At 56.7% G+C, this 13681-nt stretch overlaps 2 protein-coding genes across 2 annotated transcripts; both read right to left on the reverse strand.

Annotated features, from left to right (window-relative positions):
• Positions 1 to 2990: 2990 nt before the first annotated feature.
• On the reverse strand, positions 2991 to 4761 carry LOC115850972 (transmembrane protein 102-like). The gene is made up of 2 exons (XM_060290401.1): positions 4546 to 4761; positions 2991 to 4444 (listed from the first exon to the last, which is right to left on the reverse strand). The coding sequence occupies exons 1-2, from the start codon at positions 4757 to 4759 to the stop codon at positions 3102 to 3104; spliced, it is 1557 nt and encodes a 518-aa protein (XP_060146384.1). The 5' UTR covers positions 4760 to 4761; the 3' UTR covers positions 2991 to 3101.
• A 2302-nt stretch (positions 4762 to 7063) lies between these two features.
• Positions 7064 to 12728, reverse strand: LOC115850590 (uncharacterized protein SPEM2-like). The gene is made up of 6 exons (XM_070044562.1): positions 12633 to 12728; positions 12413 to 12470; positions 11393 to 12282; positions 9940 to 9997; positions 9511 to 9820; positions 7064 to 8377 (listed from the first exon to the last, which is right to left on the reverse strand). Exons 3-6 carry the CDS (start codon positions 12188 to 12190, stop codon positions 7957 to 7959), a joined length of 1587 nt encoding a protein of 528 aa, XP_069900663.1. The 5' UTR covers positions 12191 to 12282; positions 12413 to 12470; positions 12633 to 12728; the 3' UTR covers positions 7064 to 7956.
• Positions 12729 to 13681: the final 953 nt, after the last annotated feature.

Genomic DNA, 13681 nt, shown 5'->3' on the forward strand with positions numbered 1-13681 from the left:
GAGGAGGAGGACGGAAGCAGGGAGGTCCTCTACCTCTGCCCACCTCCCCACAAGGAAGGGGCACGGGGCTTGTAAAGAGTAAGTCCAGGGGACAGACACAAGTTTGCTTTTCTGAGCTGAGGATCCACTGCTCTGGTGATGTGGGTCAGCGATTTCAGTCCACTCTCCCAGCTTCCTCCGCAGACTGGGCACAGTGTTCCGGTTCTTCTCTCTAGCCCTGCTCCCGTAACCCAGAGCCCTTAGATAATAGGAATCCAATCTCCCTCTGCCCACTCAGTTTCCCCTCCTCCCTCCCTCCCTCTCTTCCCTCTTCCTCCCTTTCACAATATGGTGAAAATTTCTGATACCACAGCCACTGCTCACAACGGTGAGCAAGACCGACATAGCCTGTCCTCGTGGAACTTCCATTCTAGAGGAGAAGACAGACACTAAGCTTGTGATTGATTACAAGCTGTGATAAGTTGTGATAAGTATGTGGCATAAAAATGCAAGCATTTTTGCTCATCTTATGGAGAAGACTGAGACCCAGAGTCAGGAAGGGTTGGGGGGCAGGGGCAACCTGCTATCATTAGGGAATATGTAATTTCAGCCTCAGATTCTTCTGGTACCTTCTATGTGGATCCACCTTCATGAACCCTAGAACAACCCCAGCCTTCTGCCAGGCAGCCGGGCAGAAGTTGGGCCCATCAGGGACCCACACAAAAACTGCCTGACCTGCCACGACGGTGGACCTGGTGACATCTGCCCCTGTTTTTCAGGACCCCTGCCCACAGAAGAAGATAGGACAGGTCAATGTGGGCCTTCACTAAGGGGAGCTCACTGTTTGTGTGTGGGGGGGTGCACAGTCGCATCTTGGACAGCAGGATGAGGAGCTGCTTCTGGCAAAGGGACTTGGTGCCGTGGGGACACACCCGCAGCTGCGCCGACACGGGCCGGCTGCCCCCGGGCTCGTGGACCTCCCGTTTCTGCCGGATCAGGCTGCTGACCAGTGCCGCCATGGCACCCCGGGAGGAGACACCCCAAAACCGGCAGGCTCCCGGAGCGCGCTGGGCCCCCCCAGAGAAGCCCGCTAGCTCACCAGGACATGCTCTTGACTCTCCGGTCCGACTCGCCGCCTCACCCACGGGACCTGAGGATAAGCCCTAAACGACCCCCACCCCAGGCACCAGCTCCCACCCTTGGGCCTCGTGCTAGCTTCGCCAGACCCAGCAGCCTATGTACCTCTCAGTTGACCCCACCCTCGACCTTTGCCCCCCACACAGAAAACTCCCCCTTCTCTGATCTCCAGAGTCCCTGTCCCCCACTAACACTATCCCAAAGCCAAGACCCTCAAATTTTCCACGATGTGGTTCCAATATCCCCAGGCACCTTTCCACCCTATTTCCGGGCCCTGCACTCCTGCCAAAGCCACTCTTGTAATTTTAAGGGTGTGGGTCCTTAGCTTTGGGGATATTAGCTCACCCCACCCCTGCTGGGGTGCTGCCAGTGTCTAGGGAGAACCCAACCTTGGTGTCTTTTCCTTTGCCACCCACTAAGTGAAGAATCCCGCACTGTTTTTCACTGAAATCCCCCAAAAACTATGCCTTGGAATATCCAGACTGTCGCCAATCAGCAAGAAGAGGTTCCCAGACCCTGTCTCTGGACGATACCGCTTTTTACTAAGTCACCCCCATTTCTAGTGGCACAGCATTCCAGCTGCTGAGCCCCTTTCCTCACCTTGTTACCATCCACTCATTTTGAAGTCACCTCCAAATCCGCCCTTCCTAGTGGTTACAACAGGTGGTTGTCTGGAGGGCCCTGTGTCACCTCGGAATAAGGAGCATAGGTTTTTGGCTTTTTTTTTCTCGCAGCCCCTAATTTCCTCGGGGACAGCTGGTGCTGTGTAGATCCCACGCCCTCCAATCCAGCCAGCACCCCCGAGAGAGAAGTGCACCCACGTTGTCACGGGTCCCCAAATGTGAACACACCCACTATAAGTCAGAGCGCATCAGAGCTTTCTGTGACAGGGCTTCCTTGTCCTCCCCGAGACTGCCTATAGCGCCCCCTCTTCCTTCCCCGACGCCCCTCAACCTCTTCTGTCTTGTCGATCCTGTGACGGCTGGTGCTGGCTCGGTTTCCAGGATCCTCTCTCCCTGTACTCAGCAAGCGGAGCTTCCCCCCACGCCCGGCTAGGCGTCCCGGACCCCAGGAAGGAGTGAGGGTGTTTCCGCAGAGAGCCCTGGTCTGGCGAAGTGAGCACTGGGCCTGGCGGCTGGACCAAACCGAGCGGCGGCAGCGGCGGCAGCGGTAGCGGCTGTGGGAAGCTGAGGCGGCGGCGGCGACAGCGGCTTCCCCTCCCCCGAGAGCCGGTCCGGGGGCGGGGCAGGGGGCGGAGACGCCGGGAAAGAGGGGGAGGTGAAGCTGGGCAGGCGGAACCCCGGGGTTCCTTGGAGGCAGGGAGTAGCAACGGTCTTAGAGACAGGCGGAGCCGAGGCAAGGCCGCATGTCTCGCATGTCTCGGGATTCAGAGCAGGAGGGACAAGGAGGCGACTCCACTGAATGGAACTCTGGATGGGGGGAGAGGTTGGGCTTAGATAGATGGAATGGCAGATGCTCCGAGAACAGAGAAAGGGACCCTACTGCCCGGGATGGAGGACAGAACTGGATGAGGAAGGTGGCGGGAATAACTGAAGAGATAGCGGTGGTGGTGAGGTCTAGTCTGGGGTGAAATCCGGCCTCCTTAATGTCTCTGCTTTTGTGTGAGACAAATTGGTCAGTCCCTGGTCTCCATACCTTTCTCCTTTACACGTTTTTTCAGCAAATATATTACCCCCATCCCGATTGACTCCTAAGAGAAAAGACCATAAGAACTGGAGGAAGATGGATGCCAGAGGCTGCACCGGAGTGGGAGGGGTGCTGGCCACAGATTTGGAAAGTGGAGAGGCCAGAATGGAACGACCTGTGCCAGGGATGGGGCGGGAGGAGGGTGGGAGGAAGTGGAGGAACCGGCGAGGAGGCCTTCTAGAACGGGCTCTTCAGGCCCAAAGCGCTCAGCCTGTCTCCCAGGTGAGGGGAGAGCAGTCCCCTCCACATCCCGCTGGCCAGCAGAAGCACATTCCAGGTTAGTAGGAACAGCGTCTTTCATGGGCTCCGCCTCCCACGCCGGCTAAGCCACCCCCCTTGCCTGCAGCCTTGGCCTCTTCCACAGAGGGGTGCAGGGCGTAGGCAGGGTTCCTGCGAAGCAGGGCCAACGCCCCGAGCAGCGAAGCTGCGCCGTCCCCCGCACGGAGCTTTTGGCCACTCAGAAAATAGTGGGGCAGCGTCCCGGCCTTGAGCACCCGGCCGAGCTCATCCAGCAGCCCGAGGCAGCAGGCGCCCGCATTCTCGGGTCGCGCCAGAGAGGGCGCGGGCAGCCGCTCACACGCCCAGTAGAGCAACGTCCGCAGGACGTTGGGCGCCGCGACCCTCGTCCTGGCCACCAGACGGCGCAGCAGCGCCTGAGCCGCCGCGTGCGCTTGCAGCAAGGGAATGGATATGCGCGTCTTGAGCGCCAGCACTTGGCGGGCGAAGCAGAACTGCCAGCCAGAGTCGTCCGTCTGCTCTGTGACGCCGCCGCCGCCGCCGCCGGGCACCAGGTAGAAGGAAGACGACTCTGAGGCCAGCGGGCCGGCCCACGAGTGCCTCCGAGCCCTCTGGGGACATCCGGCCACGGACACCACGGGGATCAAGTCGAAAATCAGGAGGCGGCGCGGGGACCCGGGTGTAGCCAGGAGGATGGTGGTGAGCCCCGCGTGGCGGGCTGCGTGGACCAAGCGTGGGGCACCCGGAACCGGAAACGGGGACTCAACGACCGCAGCCAGAGAAACAAAGAACCAGGCAGCCACCTGGGAGGGGCACAATGTGGGCCATGCCTCCGGAGCCTCCAACGTCTGTGGCACTGGGCTAACGTCGGTTGCTTTGGTGACGTCACCATTCGTTTTTTTCAGTGGTGAGGGAAAGTCAACATCGGTTACGTCTTGTGGAGGCAACTCTGGCACTGAAACATTACTAGGTGCGTTTTCCAAAGACTCGTGTGCCTCAGGCTCAGTGACGTGTAGCTGGTCCACGGAGATTTGCGGATCCTTGGGAGTTTCTTTGCTTCGAGCTGGGTGGATCGAATCACCTCCTCCAGGGACTGGGGATCCTAGGCAATCCTGCCCTGCCTCCCGGACCGAGGTTCCGTGTACCTGCTCTGGGAGGAAGAGCCATGTGTAACACGATCCCACGTCCGGTTGCAGCTCCTGCCCAGTGTCATCTAGCGAAAGCACGGGCACCAGGAGTGTGAAGCCGGCGTCGTAGTGAGGTCCCCGAGCGTAGGGACCTAGAGGCACAGGCCCCAGATCCAGGGAGCCCTCGCGAATCCCGCAACGAAGCAGCAGGAGCTCTGCCTGAGGAGGAAAGCGAGGGTCCCGGCGGTGAACGAGACCTAAGGAAAGAGAAGGGATCGTAAAGTCGTGATCCAGAGCGTGGGCGGGGTGAGACGGAGCTGAGAGCTGCAAGTTCCCGAAGGCTGGGAGGGTTACTTACCAAGCAAAGAGAAAACAAAGTCCTTGGCCTGGAAGAGATCTGGTCCTGGCTTGGGACCTTCACTCCAGCTCGCCTGCACACCCAGCTCCTGGATCAGCTGGGTTAGTTCTTGCAGCTGCACCCCAGAGCAGAAGTTGATGTACGTGAGCAGCCGGGCTGGGGCTGGGGGCGGTGGGCCCCACCAGGGAGCACTCCCCCAGACCGCGGAAGCCATATGGCTCTGTCGTTTGGGGGCTAGGAAATACACAGACGGGAGGAAGCCCAGACGGGCCGTACCTTTTGTTGCGGAAAACTGGCCCCCGTTCTTTCCTCTTGCAGAGGCCAAGAGGGTTCCCAAGACTCAGTCCGCCAATGGGTCTGCAGACGAAGGGCCCTAAATTTAGTCTTGAAAGAGAACAAATAAATACCTCCTCCATCCTTGCCCTTTTCTCATATGCTGGTCCCCGCCCCCATGGAACGGTTCACCTGATTCAGCAGGTAGAAAGTAGCTGTTTGGCCCCTCCTAAGGAATGCAATAGCCTCCTTTTCTGCCCCTTGTCTACGTTCCCCTTACCTCTTTTTCAGAAGAGGCTAGTGGTTTGCGTTTTCCCTCTTAGGGTTAGCTACAAAGGCTGGGAAGAGAATGGATAGGAAGATTCCACAGGTAACTTCTTCCTGCTGCCTGTAAGGCCACGCCCTGAAATTATAACCACGCCCCTTTCTGGAGACTGTCGGGGTGGTTCCGGACCAGCCCGGCCTCCAGTCAGAGTTCAGTCACTCCTTTCGCTCTGCAGAGATCTCGCGGCTATCCAGGGAGTTGTAGTTTGTCTTCAAAGCTACCAGGGCATTGGGGCCACGCCCCCACATCCTTTCCTGTTCCGTTGAAGTAGTGCCTGATGGAAGTTGTAGTTTCTATGGAGGTAAGCTATTCTGTGTCTTTGCAAGGCCAGGTGAACCGCACAAACACCCCTTGCGGTCAGAACAGAGGCCTAATGGGATGAATCTGAATTGCAAACCATGATGAGGGCCATACACTAACGCATGCGGAGAAATAGGGGACTCTACATCTCACTTGGGAGTAGAGGAGCCCTGGTCATTTAAATCTAGAAGGGTTCTTGCATGCAATTATAACTTCATTATAGAGATGGGCCTGCAAGCCTAGAAAGGTTGCACATGACTTGTCCGAGGTCAGAGCTGAGCCAGAGAGGTGTTGGAAATGGGCTATCCAGCTGGGACGTATCTCCTTGGAATCGGTGATGGTAACGTTAGTCAAGAACACACCGATAATGTGCATGTAGTGACCCAGGGATGGACATCTCACTCAGGGAAGGGACATGTTAGTGTTGCCCACCTCAGACACACAAGTGGTGGCAGGGAAAACGCTTTGGAATCTCGCAGCTTATCTGTGTATACAGAAGAGTTATCAGGACTGAAAATCAAGTCCAGAGGAAACTCCAGCTGGGCTAGGGCAGGGCCATGAAAAATTATCAGGGGAAGGAAATGGTTTTCAGCAACCAGTGCTATCATGGACACAGCTTAAGTCCAGGATGAAACTAGGAGCCAGAATAATAGGACAGAAAGATAGGACACCAGAGACACGCTCACAGATTAGACCAATGCACACTGGACCAGAAATTCTTACATGCCTTTTTCCCAGGGGTCTGTCTCCACAGTGAACTAGGCCTAAGTCCATGGGCAAGAAAATTAAGTGGAGACACCTCGAAAAATTTAGAGGCCTATGAAGGAGGGGACCCTCAGAATCCAGAGCCTAAAACACAAGTTTTCCTAGTCACTGACAAAGAGAGGTCTTCTCCCTCAGTAACCAAGAGCCCCAAACACAGCCCAGAACGGGGGAGGCAAGTTTCCGTACATCTGGTCGTGACCCAAGAGACCAGATGAGGAAAACTGAAGCCTGGGCTCTTTCTCACAGTCTGGGGAAATCAGGCACTGGGTGTCCATCCCCACATCTTACCTCCTCCCCAGAGGGTGGCTTCTGAGCCACCCTAAAAAGAGCTAAGTTCTCTAGGCTCTGGGGGAGCTTTAAGATGCTGGGGGTGGGTGACAGGGAAAGCAAAATCGCTCTAAACTCTAAAGCACTGCTCTCCAATAGCATTTTCCATGATGATGCAAATGTTCTAAACCTGTGCCGTCCAATGCAGTAGCCACTAGCTCCATGTGCCTACTGAGCACTTAGAAGGTCATGGCACTGAGGAACAGAAATCTTTTTTTTTGGCCAAACCATGAAGCTTGTGGGGTCTGAGTTCCCTGACCAGGGATTGAACCCCAGCCACAGCAGTGAAAGCGCCAAGTCCCAACACCTGCACCGCCAGGGAACAGAATTGGATGCCAGGGAAATTCCGTTCCCTGAGGAAGAGAATTTATAATTTATAACTTAATTTTTAACAGAATTAATTTTCCTTAATTTTAACTAATTTACATTCTAATAGGCATTTGGCTAGTGGCTACTGTAATTGACAATGCAACTCTAGGGCCTTGGCGATAACGAATTCAGCTAGAAAGCGATGGAGGGAAAGCAGGGATAGTTTAGGTCCTCATCAAGCCCTGTGGGATGGGGCTGGGGTGGATGTCCTCAATAACCACAGATCACTTCTCTTGTCTCTTTATTCCTCGTGCATATCTGTCCCCTCTTTTTCTAAGTTGCTCATCACATACTGATATCCCCACTCCTTGATGGTCTCCGGTGAGTTGTTGGATGTCTCTCGGTGAAGGCGCCTGGGAGACAGAGCTTCGCACTTGTCCCTGCCTGTTCTGAACTGTCTCTGGTGGGCGTCAAAGACCACGTGCCCGAGCCGGGTGCCTGACCCAGGACAGTAGGGCTTCCAGCTGGTTTTGGGAGGCGTAGACATCTGGCGATAGTTCTGCAGGCTGGAGGAACTGTATCCATTGGGTGGTACACCCAGTCTTGGCTGCCTGCTCGCTGGGAGGGTGATTGCAGCTCAATCAGCCCAGGTACCTCTGAGAAGGCTTGCAGGTCATTGTAGGCTACCTGAGGCTTGGGAGAGCAGGAGTTCTGACTGGGTGGGATAGAAGTCCATGTTATGTGCTGCCCTGCATCCTCCTTTCGAGGAACTGCCTCAGATATAAATGACTGTCGGGTCTGATGTGGGCCCAAAACTTGGACAGAGTCAGTTCCTAGAGGGTTCTTATGGAGGCCAGGATTTGGGATAAGGCATGAGTTGTTATGGAGGCCTGATCTCTTGGATGAGCCAGAGTATTCAGTAAGGGCTGGACTCTTCTGGGGTCAGGATCTCGATGAATTCCACAGTACTTGTGTAAGCTAGGGTCATGGGTATGTTCTGAGCCCCTGTCAATTCCAGCATCTTGGGTAAAGCCTGGAAGCTTGTGGAGGCCTTGGTCTTGAGCAAGGCCTGGGTTCTTGGGGAGGTCTGGGTTTGTGGTTAGGCCTGGGTTTCAGGAAACTCTGCAGACTTTGGAAGGGCCTGGGGTCCTTTGGAGGACAGAGGCTTGGTTGAGGCCTTGACTCTCAGGAAGTTCACGGGGTTGGGCCTGGCTTGGGGTTTGGGAAGTAGTGGATAACTGGAGAGGGATGGGGCCCTGGGAAGAGAGGACAGACTGAGAAGACTTGGAGGTTGGGGGAAAGGTGGGGGGTTGCATTAAGGTGGAGGGCTTCTGGTGGTTTCTGTGTTGATGAAGGACCCAGGATCTGGGAGAAACAAGAGGCAGAGAAAGAGTGCATGGTGGAGGCATGGTGCATGGTGAGCTCTGGGCACTGTTTGGAGAATGGAAGCAAGGTTGAGAAGGTGCAGCATCCTTGGAGTACAGGAATTTGGGGTAGACTGGAGTCTGGGGGTCCGTGTTTCTCTTCTGAGACCTGCAAGGAAGGAAGCTGCAGTAAGGGAAGGTCTTGGACTGTACAAATTTGTCTTTGGAATCATTTGAGATCTTCCATTCCATATTCCCCAACTCCAGGTAACCCAGAATGGATCCTGTGGAGGGCTTAGCACTGTCCCCACTACATTGCTTGAGTGTTTGTTCAGCTGTACCAGAGCTCACCAGACCATGCCCCTCTTGGGGCCTGGAGAGGGTACCAAAATCCTTTCTGGAATACCCAGAGTTCTGAGGGGCACACACATGGAATAAGTTCTGCTTTACCCTACGGGCATCATAGACCACACGGCCGGAGGAGAGGACTTGGCTGAAGGCAGACAAGGTAGAGGGAATAGAATCTAGGATGGGGATAGGGGTGGTGGAAGGGACTGGAGTGTTCGTCAGGGCCATGCCCAGCGCTGGGACAGAGGTTGTGTCAGAAGTTGGGACAGGGGCTGGTGTAGGGGCTAGGGCAGGAGTAGTAGCAGGGGCAGAATTTGGGGGAGGGACTGGGGCAGAATTTGGGGGAGGGACCAGAGTGTATGCATGGGTATAGGTCAGATGAGCATGGGTCAGGGTGCAGAGAGAAGTGTGGCCCAGGGACTGGGCTGAGGCATGTGAGGGGGCCTGGGCTTGGGCCTGGGTTGTGGTATGGGGCTGTGGTATGCTCAGGGCCATGGACCTGGGCAGGGCTGTGCTCAGGGGTGAGGGCTGTGGAGGGGGTCTGGGCCTGGGGGGTGGTGTGCTCAGGGAGGTGGAATGTGGAGCAAGTCTCGGCCTGAGGTGGGGCGTGCTCAGTGGGATGGGTGGAGGAGAAGGTCTGGGCTTTGGCAGGAGTGTTCCCAGTGGGGTGCACTAGGGAGAAGGCCTGGGCCCAGGCGGAAGTGTGCTCATGGGCGTGGCCTCGGGAGCAGGTCTCAGACTGGGGGGTGGGTGTGCTCAGTGGGGTGGGCTGAGGAGAAGGTCTGGGCCTTGGCAGGAGCATGCACAGGGGGCTGAACTGGGGGGCGGGTCTGGGCCCAGGCTGGGGACTGGGCTGGGTCAGAGTCTGGGGTCTTAGTCTTGCTCTCTTGGGGCAGGTGGAGTGGAACCACGTCCACCTTGCTCATCCTGCGGAGCTTGGAAGATGTCTCTTACCTGGAGTAAAAGTTGGCTTGGGACTTTAAGACTGTGACCGGAGGGGCCTCCCCAGCTCTCACTACCCGCTCCTTCCACAGTGGAACCTCTGTGGAAGCCCCAGCCCGTCCACACTGAGGCGGCATCCAGCAGTACTTAGAAGCCTTCTCATCTTTTCTGTCTCGTATCCAGGAGTCAGGGTGGTTTGGGTGCCCGAGCAGGAAGCTTGGGCCATGGCGGAAGCAGGGAGAAACTCTTGAGCACAGGTTCTTGGGATCCATGGAGCAGCGCATGCGCATGTGACGGCTGCCTACACAGCTTGCTTGCTTGTCTGCAGGGAAAGGCGACGTGGGTCAGGGCCTGGGTTCCTGAGGGGCTGAGAATCAAGGCAGGGATAGAAGAAAGGGGACAGGCCCACATCCCCTGAACCCACGCCCGGCGCCCACTCACCTTTGGTGAAAAGACGTCTGAAAAGTGCCTGCAAGAATCTCTTCAGATGCCTCCAGAGCTGAGGGAAGAAGGGGAGGGGGGAGGCCGGGAGCAGGGTGAGCCCTGAAATCCAACCCTTGTCCGGCCACACCCCAGCAGCCCTCCCACCTCAGCCCCTTCAAGACCACAGGGCTCCCCCAACCCCGCTGCACAGATCCTGCCCTGACCATAACCACCATGTTGATCCCCACGTTGACGAAGATCAAGCTGACCAGGAGCAGGATTATTGCGTCTCCTTGCTCCTGGCATTTCCTGGGGATGGGGCCAGGGAACGGCTCAGCTCCACAGTAGGTTCGCTCACCCATGGCCATTGGTCCCAGGACTGCCTGGGCCCCCTGCCCTCCACTTTTAACTGGGTGTCAGACTGGGTCATAATGGGGCAGGTGGTGACATCACAGTGAGGGAGGGGGACGAAAAGGAGGGTCCAGGGTGGCATTGCCTGGTAACCAGGGTCAGGTAAGCTGAGCCTGGACAGTCAAACAGGGCCCGTAGGCCGGCACACCTCCCGAGCGGTCATTCATTCGCTCACCGCCCGCTCACTCACTTGTTCGAATGACACATTCCATCTCTTGGCCCCTCCTGAGACTAGGAAGACCTCAGCCTCAGAGGCCTCCTGAAGGCCTGGCTGGAGTCCAGAGCCTCAGCCTTTTTCATGCCCTTCACTGGGCCTGGAGCTGGACCTGCCCAGATGTGGAACCTCCCAGTTTGGAAGCAGCTTCTTGTATGAGGCTCTTTGGGGACGGGGACAGCTGAGACACAGAGGAGGTGCCCAGAGACCAGTGGTTTGGAGTCTGCAGCTGCAGATGTACTTAGTGCATGGTATAGGACCAGGAGGGGCCTGCTGTCAGGACTGTGGCCACTAAACCAAGGGGACCCTCAGGCCAAGAAGGGGACACTGGCTTCTTATTGCAGGAAGCCAAGGGCAGGGACCCAGGCTGGCAGAAGGAGTGGTGCTTCCAAGCCACAGACCACCAATGTTTCCTGGACTCTAGCACTCTTTATTCCTCTCTCCATGCCCTGATGGCCCCACCCCGCCCCCATTTGCAGCTGGTCAGTTCATTTTCCCAGTCTGTCTCCCATGCAGAGAGGGCCTTGAGGCCGATTTGGAAGGTAGCAGCGAGTTGGCCCGCGCTTGGCCCTCCTGCGGTTGCCACTTCAGCTCCAGGCTGTCATACATCTGGTAGTTGGCATTGCCCCCCGGGTTCCAGCTGAGTGGCATGAAGGTGGGTGGGGGTGGAGGGTGCTCGGTAGCCTGGACTTCGGGAAGGGGCTGGGAGGGGCGGAGGAGCAGCGCTGAGCTGGGAGCCGGGGCCCGCTGGTACGAGGCCTCGGCCAGCACCGTGAGGGAGGCGGAGGCGGCCAGAGGGCGCCGCACGGGCAGCATATCAGCCCATTCGGCCGCCCGGCGCCGCACCTTGTGGGGATCCCGGGAGTAGTTCAAGTGTCCCGTGGAGAGGTGTGGCCTGCGGTTGGGTTGGCTGTGAGCACAGCTGGGGAGGCTCCGTCCACTGCCCGGTGGGGAGTTGCGCTGCCAGGCTTCGGGCCGGCAGCCCCGAGGCACCAGAGCGGTTGGAGGCCCAGAGCCCTCCAGACCACGCCGCTGCTGATCCCAGGAGTCATACGGGAGCTGGCCCCTTGAGGGGTAAGTGCTGTGCCCCCCAGGGACCCACGAGGGGTTAGGGGGCAATCGTCGGGGAGGTGGTGGAGACGAGGTCCACCGGTCAGCCTCCACGTTGCCCCAGATGCGGGTTGGTGAGCAGGGGGACCCAAAGGACTGCAGCCTTAGCTCGGACTTGGCCTCCACACGCTTGGCCATGCAGCGCAGCTCGGGCGACAGGTAGAGACAGGGTGGTGGCAGGCTGGCCAGGATCCCACCCTGGCGGCCCCAGAGGCCCACGTTGGAGGGCAGGCCCATCTGCTGGTAGAGCCCTCCCCAGCACCCCCACGGGTACTTGGGTTGTGGGAAGGAAAGATCCTCCTCCTCCTCCAGGTAGGAGTCCGGGTCCTCGCAATCAAAGGAGGGCATCGGCCGCAGCTGTGACATCCCGTGGCTGCGATGCAGCCTACGGAAGCCTGAGCGGCTGTAGGGGAATTGTCTGCGGTTCTTCGGCCTCCGCTGGTGGCTGCCGGGGCGGCGGCTGCAGCTGCGTCTATGGTTGCAGAGATGATGGTAGGAGGACAGGGAGTAGCAAGCGGGCCGGGCCATCTTCATTTCCACAGGGTCCAGGGTGCAGTGGATGTGGACTTCATGGGCCTTGGCAGGAGGATGTTTGGGGGACCTTTCACAAGCCTGTGAGATTTCATCTGGGGGAAGCGAGAGTCCGTGAGGGCAGGGCAACTGTCAGAAGAGTTCAGGGTTGGGAATCTGGGGGCCTGGGTTTCTAGGGCCCAGGGAGTGGCGGGGGGGTGCCACTTACCTGTCTTCCGTACTTACTTTTCTGGTTAATCCAATAGATGGTCTTGTTTAAGGCATTCTGGAGCCCATGTCATACCTGGGGTTGGTGGGGTGGGGTGGGTGAAAATGAAGGCCAGGCTCTGTACCCTCACCCCCCCCTCCCAGCCAAGACCATTCCTGCAGATAGAGGTGCAGGCTGCAGCTGGTTCCCACCCTCAGCCCTCTTCACCCCTACTGGTGGTCCCCAACCATCTCTGACCATAGTTGCCATGCTGATCCCAATGCTGACAAGAACGACAAGGCCCAACAGCAGGAGTAGGAAGTCCTCCACATTCTGGGTTCTTTCTTGGTATTGATGGCAGCACCCCAGGTTGTCATACCAGAGCCGGTTTTCCATGGTGGGGGGGGGGTCCTAGAGCCACCTGGGCCACGGGCCGCCCCACCACCACCACCGGCCCTGACCCACAGTGCACTCATGCCAGGACCTGCGGACACCCACCAACAGGTGAGGGAGCATGGTCATAATGAGACACGTTGCAGGGAGTCACAATGCCGAGGTGGCCAATCTTTCATCCACTCAGCTGGCCCTTTATGTGGCCATCTCTGCCCTCGGCTCCCACTACATGGAGCCTAGTCCCCAGAGTTCAGTCTGTCCTTCTGTCTCCATGGGGCCTTGCTTAACTTGATTTGCAAGCATGGTTGCTACAGATGAGAGACCGTCTTCATAGGGACTGAATCATGCATAAAGGATTTCCTCCATTTCATTGTTCAAGACATTATGGCAGCTTATGTAGCCTGTTGGGATTCTTCGAACTAGCCTGTAGTTCTTAAAAAGTTTCAAGAGAAGCCAGAAATCCAAATTTCTCTGTGAAATATCCACATTTCAAAAGTAGCAAACCAATTCAAATTTTAAATTCTGCTGGCCAACAACATGGGCCAAACAAAACACACCAGTTTGTAACCTCTGATGTATACTGTATAATGCTTCTGTTCTCATCTTCTCATATGATCCTCAGACTAGGGAGCAGATACTATTATTAGCTTCATTTTACAGATGGGGAAACTGAGGCACAGGGCAGTTTAGTAGCTTGTCCAAAGTTTGAGCACCAAAGCTGGAACTTGAGGTTTTTACAGTGTGCTTTTTTATCCTCATCACAAATGCATCCTTTTAGAAATAACCTTTTTTTTTATCCTAAAGATATTACAAAATACAATAAACTACAGGAAGGTAAAAACAAAGAAAAAACGACCACTGGTCCCAACATGCAAACATAAACACTGTTACTTAGTGTATTTCCTTACAGAAAA

This window comes from Globicephala melas, chromosome 20 (assembly GCF_963455315.2).
Source record: "Globicephala melas chromosome 20, mGloMel1.2, whole genome shotgun sequence".
Taxonomy (NCBI): domain Eukaryota; kingdom Metazoa; phylum Chordata; class Mammalia; order Artiodactyla; family Delphinidae; genus Globicephala; species Globicephala melas.

Excerpts from the sequence above, each read along its gene's own strand:
- LOC115850972 (XM_060290401.1), bottom strand. The coding sequence starts at position 4,759 with ATGGCTTCCGCGGTCTGGGGGAGTGCTCCCTGGTGGGGCCCACCGCCC. Across the intron at positions 4,445-4,545 it reads CTTTGTTTTCTCTTTGCTTG|GTCTCGTTCACCGCCGGGAC; the intron begins GTAAGTAACCCT and ends CTCTTTCCTTAG.
- LOC115850590 (XM_070044562.1), bottom strand. The coding sequence starts at position 12,190 with ATGAAGATGGCCCGGCCCGCTTGCTACTCCCTGTCCTCCTACCATCAT. Across the intron at positions 9,998-11,392 it reads ACTCCCGGGATCCCCACAAG|CTCTGGAGGCATCTGAAGAG; the intron begins GTGCGGCGCCGG and ends TTCTTCCCTCAG. Across the intron at positions 9,821-9,939 it reads CAGACGTCTTTTCACCAAAG|ACAAGCAAGCAAGCTGTGTA; the intron begins GTGAGTGGGCGC and ends CTTTCCCTGCAG.